This window comes from Azolla caroliniana, unplaced genomic scaffold, assembly GCF_043228905.1.
Source record: "Azolla caroliniana isolate FFs.n. ecotype wild unplaced genomic scaffold, voAzoCaro1.0.p SCAF_328, whole genome shotgun sequence".
Classification (NCBI taxonomy): Eukaryota; Viridiplantae; Streptophyta; class Polypodiopsida; order Salviniales; family Salviniaceae; genus Azolla; species Azolla caroliniana.
This window is the reverse complement of record NW_028230763.1, coordinates 473-8618: the sequence shown is the minus strand read 5'-3', so window position 1 is coordinate 8618 and position 8146 is coordinate 473. Positions and strand designations below refer to the sequence as shown.

At 37.6% G+C, this 8146-nt stretch overlaps 1 protein-coding gene across 1 annotated transcript; it reads left to right on the top strand.

The window, feature by feature from the left end:
• The first annotated feature begins 3321 nt into the window (after positions 1 to 3321).
• Positions 3322 to 7876, top strand: LOC147848525 (uncharacterized). The gene is made up of 6 exons (XM_087338370.1): positions 3322 to 3545; positions 3853 to 3979; positions 4410 to 4483; positions 5152 to 5198; positions 5275 to 5419; positions 7737 to 7876. Exons 1-6 carry the CDS (start codon positions 3377 to 3379, stop codon positions 7787 to 7789), a joined length of 615 nt encoding a protein of 204 aa, XP_087194496.1. The 5' UTR covers positions 3322 to 3376; the 3' UTR covers positions 7790 to 7876.
• Positions 7877 to 8146: the final 270 nt, after the last annotated feature.

Sequence of the window (8146 nt, the reverse complement as noted above, 5' to 3'; positions counted from 1 at the left end):
TTCCCATCCATCCTTTTATAGATGCTCCCATGCATATGATGCATGCGAGTACAAGACATGCATACAATGCATGGAATGCATGTGATGCATGTTTGCCATTTGGCATTCATGCATCACATCTCACTCAATTAAGCTCTAATACGAGAATTTAATGATACGGAAAACATTTCTAAAGAAATGATATAACTTAGAGGTAAGTTTATAGACTCTTAATGTGGAGGTGCAAGGATCAAGTCTTCACTTGCACTCCTTTTGAATACACACACACACATATATATATATATGTTTCTTTTTTTATTAATGTATTTTTACAAGGCATTCCTCCGTCCGGTCGTTGTCTAGTTGGCTCTGTTGATCACGGTTGTCGTTTGATGTCGGATGTCGGATCTCGTCGGACATCGTTGTCGGTCGCCATCGCCAGTTACCGTCGCTAGATTCGTCCAAAACACATAGTTATATGCATTTGGCTATAACCATTTGTTAAGTCATATAACTTAACCTTTATATATTCTACACATGAACACAAAGATAATAGCTTTTGCTTTGCATTATATATGGTGGGTTCCTTATTTGTCCTGTCTATGTGGGATATCACATATTTTTCTCTTCTTCTTTGCAAACTTGATACCCACATAACTTGACACTTAGATGTTTGTTTCCTACATAGTAAAGCACATTCAAAAGCTCTTCAAGACCTCCATCTTTTTGTATCAAGATATTAAACTTATTTAAGATAGTATCTTTACTATTATTGTTTTATATTTCGTGAGAAGAACCACGCTTGATTTCGTATGTTCCTTACAAGTTTCACACTATCGTTGAAAATTTTCACGACACCGTCCGGAGTCTCTCACACTTCTCCGAACTTGGCACATACCGGTGGACGTGCGTCTAGTGGGGCGGGATGTCGTGAAGCTTCCGGGCCATAGTGAGAAACCGGGGAATATCGGAAGAGTCAGTGGTGGGCAACATGTGCACATGTATAGTTGGAGACGGAGTATAGAATAAAGGGGAGAATTTGTCCCACATTGTAACGCCCTCCCCTCCTTGTTCTATAAAAGGAGGGAGGGGTCCCTTGATGAGGGGTTGCCCATTTTTGAGTTAGGAGGGTATACCATTAGATTTAGGTTAGGCAGTTTCTCTTATTCTTACTTCGTTCTAGGGTTTCATCTTGGTAGTTTTTCTTCTTCTTCTTCGTCGTAGTGTGGGTTGAGAGCTCGTGTCTGTTTAGGGTTTGCTTTTGCTGAGTCTGTTGTTGTAACCTACCCTACCTTGGTCCGGCTTGAAGCCAGGGTTGTATTTTTCCCTTGTAATATATATACTCATATCTGTTTGTGCATATTGGTGTATTTGGTGGTGTCGGGAACATAGCCCCTTGTTTCCTGTGCATAAGAGTCGGTGTCGCGCACATGCTCTCTCTCTCTCTCTCGTGTTCGGTTGCCTTTGGGACGTGTCCGGAGTCAGTTTTCTCGGCATCCCTTCCTCCCTCGTCCGAGACCCCCGTGGTCCCGCCCCTTATACACGCATGCGCGTAATAACGCAACAACGTGAGCTACGCCGCCTAGTAGCTATGGTTGCGGTATCTTCTACATTGGGACCATGGGCCACCTCCACATCGAAACCCTTTGACCTCCCGCTTCTTTTCGAGAGACTGGGATGGAAATGAAACTAGGCCTAGTATAAACTCATTTCCTTATAGAACATGTTTTTTTTGCTAGAACTCTTTAGCTTAAGTTCTATTTTAATTTTAATTTTACTTTCGATGAATGGGTAAATACCCCATTTTTATTGTAAACTAATTGTCTCATGGGCCAATTTTGGTCTTAGAAGACGTTAATATCTCTCTCTCTCTCTCTCTCTCTCTTAAATCTATGTTTGTTATCAAAACAAGATGATAATAAAACCCTTGCTATCTCCACTACTTTATTAGTAATGATATGGCAAGGTAAACCCTCTCAATTGTTGTAATACTAGATGACATTACTCTACCTCATCTTGGGACAACGTCCCCATACAACATAGTTGCAAACAATGCCAAATCAACTTCCCTCCCTCCCTCCCTCTTTCTCACAACATTCATTGGTAAAGTTCTTGAACATTGAGAGTCGTTACTCACTTTCACATGTATCACGTGAAATGTAATATTTTTGGTCTTAATACATCATATTTGACCTCCCAAGACGATAATAGAATCTATCTATGTATCTCTCTGAACGAGGAAACCGCACACATCAAACATGTTAGATCGCATCTCATTATTTGCCATATGGACCATTGCGTCCAAGAACTCACATTCACTATGATGTGAGATGAAGTGTTGGGACCCAAGTGATGCGAGTAGTCAATAATGCTTTTTACCTTGCCCTAAGAACATTTAGGAGTTTGAGTATCACAATTTCATACAATGCTTTGCCCTTGATAAGTTTCGAACATGCTTTCTACACACCTTCAACCAAACATAGTCCTTGCATGAATTTCTCTCGATTATGACATTCATTAGCAAAGGTCTTGAACATTGATGATCACTACTCATTTCACATGTATTAATTGAAAATGTTATATTTTTTGTTTCATAAGTCATATATCAAGATCTCTTAACATGATAATAAAATATATTTCTTGTGTTTGCAATAATGTATATATAAAACAACTCAATTCATGTGACCTAATTTTGTGCTCTCTCCCTCTATTAATTTGTTCTCTCCACATTCGCCTACATCACCTATTGCGTGTGTGTGTGTGTGCATTCCTAAGTGCTCTTTACCTTTTCTTCCCTGACACGTGACGACACACTGCTGTGTACTTGCATTCTCCTCCCTACATGGGTGCAATGTTTCTTTCTACTGCATGTGTGCACGTTGTGTGCTCCTCACTCTGCATCCGTTTCATTCTTTTTCTTATTCTTTTCCGTTCCCATGAGCGTGCTTGGTGGAGCGAGTTCCTCTATGGCGTGTGTGCTTTCAATAAACAAATAAATTATGGCCCTTCCTCATTTCAACATATATTCTATTCAAACTAAGTAAATATGTTGCCTTTTGAGCTTGAAATATAAGATGTGATGTGTTTCACTTTTCTTGCTTTTAACTATTTGGAAACTCACAAGATGGGCGAAAGTGAAGACTACCCAAGGGCATTCAAGAGATAACGAAAATGATCGGGGGCATTTCAGGAAATAAAGAGAAAAGCCACATTTCCGGGCCATTTCAAGGGCATTTTCAGGGGTATTTCAGGAAGGGGGACTAGGCCTCCCGAGTCCCCCCCATCCCAACACACACACAGACACATACAACTTTCGTTGAGAGTTCGAGATGATCATTTATTTACATCTAATGAACATTATTTCATAAGAAGCGCAGCACCAGCCTCCGCTGCAGCTATGGCGGTAAGAGCGGGTTTCCTCCTGTGCAGAAGAAGGAAGAATGTGGCCGCTCCATCCCTGTCGTCGGCAAAACGTTTCCTTTCTTGTGTCAGCCCTACCGTCTCCAGCAAAGAAGAGAAAATGGCATTGGACATGATCAGATATGCAAAATCGCTGAAACAAGATGGTATGCCGTCTTCATCTTCATCATTATCCCCATCTTCTTTTTTCTTCATCTAATTCTTCATCATCTTCTTCTTCATGCAAATTTGTTGGATATTTCTTTCATCATCCTCATTATTTTCTTCTTCTTCTTAAAATTATTAACCTTTATCATTTTCATCTTTCTTCAAATTTATCTATCTTCACCATAATTCATGTTCTTCATAAAATTTCCTCATTCTTCAAATTCTTCATTTTCATCGTCTTCAATTTCCTTATCAGCCTCTTCTTCTTATTGTTCTTCAAATTATTCATCTTTGGTGTCTTTGCAGAACCTTCATATTCTGAGGCTGTGAGGGTGTTGGAGCAAGGTCTTTCTTTCTTTACTGGAGGTGGATTGCCTTCTTCCATGGCTTCTGGAAGACTGCAGCTCTGCTTAGCAACAATTCATGCCAACAGGTAGAACACATTCCAGTGCAAAATATACGTATGTGAATATGATATAATGCAAGTATGTATGCTGCGCCTGTCTGTGTGGTGTGTATGCATGTATACCATATATGTGTACATGCATATTTATAGTTGTAACATGTATTGCTTGAAGTATTTTTGGCATGTTGATTTTGGAACAATGTCTGCGGCTATGTGCATTTGTGCCATAATGCATTAGAGCAGTTTTATATTACAGGGAAACTAGGGCTTGCAAATATCTGCATTTGCGCCATATGCATTGTCACATTTGTATTCAAACACTGCAGCGTGTGTCTCATTGTTATATAATATTTATCATGTAAGAAGCCAGCAGATGCTGAGTAAGATCTGCCACATACTTGTACATTTTATCATAAGGAATATTTTTACACACGCTAAATGATTGATGGATTTTCAGGTCTAATTATGAAGCTGCTGCTGAATCTTTGCAGTATCTAATAAATACCAGTTCTATGCCCCTTGAAATCAAGGGTAAGTTTTGAATTTCAAAAAGGATGTTGGGGTTGACCGTGTCTTCTATCCATGCACCTTATTTTTTCTTTTACTAGTCTCTTCATAATCACTGGTTCAATACTGGGAAATGGATAATTTTCACAGTTATCGAAATGGATTGCATAGTTTTTATTACCAAGGGGACGATGGTGCCTATTTTTTACAGCTGCAATATTTCCTTATTGAAGAAAATGATGGACTAGATTCTCGAACTGGCCACCAGATGAGAGTCTGATGTTTCCCACATTTTTCTTGCACCTCTTTTAGTGTCTACATTTGTAGAGTATGTGTGGAAATAAATAAAAAATTCCACGAGCAAGACATGATGGTTTAGAACATGGAAATGATGAAATTAGGAAAATGGTAAATTTGGAGAATGTTACAAACATGCAATAAAAATCTTTCTATGAAGGTTACTTGGTTATATCTAGAACATGGAAATGATGAAATTAGGAAAATGAAATTTGGAGAATGTTACAAACATGCAATGAAAATCTTTCTATGAAGGTTACATGATTATATTTAGAACATGGAAATGACGAAGGTGGCAAAATGATTTAGTTATGAACAATAAAAGTGTGCAAAAATTTTATGCTTAAATAATGCTTCTCTTGTTTTGATTAACAATTTTCTTTTCAATTTGATAGGATCTGCAATGGAAGCTTTGGCTTGCTTATGTTTGCAGCTGCATCAGGTAAATCTATGACCTCTTTGACTTTATTTAATTCTTTTATATATCTTCAACATTTAAGGTATATATCTTTGGTCAGGACAATGAAGCATTGGTCCAAGCTGATCAGTTAATGAGTTTATTAGCAGATGAAGATGTCCATGCAGAGCAGCTGCAATCAATGAAATTTAATTCTTTAGCTTTGAAAAAATTAGTTGAACTGGCACTTGGATCTTCTGATATTGGTACGTTCAATAGCTGTTACCACTTCGTTCTGTGAAAACATACAGAAACACTAATCTAGTTTCTAGTAGAAGCTTAAAGAGAGAAAATAAGAAACTGGTAAAATATTTTCTAATGCCATTGAAGGCCAAAATTATCAAAAGGAAAAGATGTTCAATTTCAATCATAAACCTGCCGAAATTTAAGCTACGAGAAAAAAAGTCAAGTATATTGCATAAAAATAGGTTGAAAGCTCCATTTTAAAACTAGATACATAAATTACATTAGCTCATAAGGGCTATATCTCAGGCTAATTAGCCTCATCATTCCTGAACCCTTTTTGCTTTAGTTGTTGTATCTTTTTTTGCCTGTCTATCTTGTCTCTGTGTTTTGTCGTTCCGAGGCCATATTACACTTCCAATGATGCGTGTCCAACATGACATCATCTTTATGAGGAAAGAAGAAAGTGACTGAGACCCTGTGAGTGAGAAGTAGAAGTAAGGAGAAGAAGCATTATCACCAAAGGCTGAGTTGGGACACGTTGTAATCAATGAAGTCGTTGAAGATAAATAAGTGAATGCTAGTAGTCCTATGAGCTGCTGGATAACAGTGGTAGTGAAGAATCTAGAGCTGATAAGAACGGTCAATCGAGCCTTTCTCAGAGGAAGATGCTACCACTAGCTGATGAACTAAAGTTATGGAGGTGATATAATGTCTATTCTCTGTGAGATCCACCATTAAATATTGAGGAGCAGCCTATGTCATTGCGAGAACACCCCTCTATGCTAAAAACATCTCAGCTACGGTAGAGATCAAAGTGAAATGTCTATATACGTGCTAAGAAAACATATCTATTACTAATATACCTAACTATCTCATTAGAATTAACTAAAATCTTCTTATCTTGAATCTTAAAACTCAGGAAAAATGAAATCTAAATCCTAAAAAACCAAGAAAATCAGAAAACGTATCAGTTGAACTGAAATGTGTATCACAGAGATGCGAGAACTGGGAAAATGAAAGAAGAAGTTAGTATAAACTATCCAGTGTCAACTAAGATCTGCGGAATGACAAGACCCATGATGCAGGTTAATTCTAGAAGGATCATTGCCTGTTCAACTCTCTTCCACATGGTAACTGGCTCAGATGACTAAGCAAAGAATTCTGTGATGGCATCAGAACAAGGGATATGGCCATTTTAGTGTATACAATTGAAAGCCAAAGGGTAACTTGATTCAGGGTAGAGAAACCACCTAGCATATTCAATAAAATTAATTGGTTCCTGAACTTGTCAATTTTATAGTGGAATTGAGAAGAGTTTGGTAAAAGGAAGTAAGAAAATTATGATATGAACCAATAAAGGGCCCTTACAGAGGTTGTTAAAAGGTATAATAACATAACTAGGAGTCTGGTTAAGTAGAGATTTGACAGACAATAATTTCAAGATATGCTACAAGTCTCTTAGCTTAATATGGATTTTGACCATTCCTAGGCTACAAGCTTTTTGGTCTGCAAGTGTGACTAACTTCCATGTTGTTACATCTCACTCGTACATCATTAGGTTTTATAGGGGTCTTGGTCTTGAAGAGATGCCCCATAAAGTTTGACAACATGAATAGGATGCGTCATCTCTTGCACACACCAATACCACTTGTCATTAGCACTCAGTGCTAGCTTTCAGTCATCACTGCTCAATGTAGGGTTTAAGGTGTAGGGGTTTTTTGGGGGTTTAGTGTTGAGGCTTCATCGATAATATTTTTTGCTAGCAAAATTTTAGCTCTAACAGAATTATAGATTCCCACTAACATTCTTAGAGTGGGTGAGGAGATGGTTATAGATTCCCATAAATACAATTGTTTCTAGCTCTAGCAGAATTCTGTACAACAAAGAATGGGTGGAGATAGAAGGAGGAAAGGAAAACAAGAAAGGAACGAAAGGGATCATATTCGCACATCAGCATGACAAGTCTATGGAATATGGCCTCAGCGTCTTGCTTGTTGTAGGCCTCTCACACACCCCCTTGTGTTTCCTGACTTGAAGGTGAAAACCATGTTTGAATTCAATGGTCTGCCACCCTTCAAGCAAATTGACGGTTGTTTCTGGGGGCAAAAGTTGCTGATGAAGTTTCGTTATTTGGAACATTGTTTTACATCATAAGGGTAGTAATAAATGAGGGAGAACTCAATCATACAGAACTCATACATAGTCCCTATCACTTTTCCTTAGTCTGTGTGAACAAACAGATTCTTGTAGACTTGTCTATAATTTGTAATTTCAAATATAATTGGAGTAAATGTACACATTTATTTACTAATAGAGCTAACAAATTTCAACTTGTAGAATCGGAAGGCCTTTCTTCACTTGTGGACTTGGAAAATGCATCAGGTATGTAGTCTCTCTCAAATTGCTCACTTTTTCATAAAATTTAGCAATTTGAGGACTTGGAAAATGCATCAGATGTTGATGTAAAAGATAAAGGTAATTACATACAACATTGATTAGTAAGTTTGTATGGTTGAATGGAGGCTGCCCCTCTGTCTTGAAGTCTCTTTGTGTTTAAGGACAGTTGTCACCACCATAGATTGACACATGCGTGATATTCGTCATATTCTCCATGCGTGATATTCTCAATATTCGAGAATACAAAATGGCCCTAAGAATATTTAAAAACCATTCGTTTTGTAAAATAAATATACAAAAAATTAATTAATTAATTTAAAAATAAATAAATTTAATTCACTAAAAAAAAG

Excerpts from the sequence above, each read along its gene's own strand:
- LOC147848525 (XM_087338370.1), top strand. The coding sequence starts at position 3,377 with ATGGCGGTAAGAGCGGGTTTCCTCCTGTGCAGAAGAAGGAAGAATGTG. Across the intron at positions 3,980-4,409 it reads GCAACAATTCATGCCAACAG|GTCTAATTATGAAGCTGCTG; the intron begins GTAGAACACATT and ends ATGGATTTTCAG. Across the intron at positions 5,420-7,736 it reads ACTTGGATCTTCTGATATTG|AATCGGAAGGCCTTTCTTCA; the intron begins GTACGTTCAATA and ends TTCAACTTGTAG.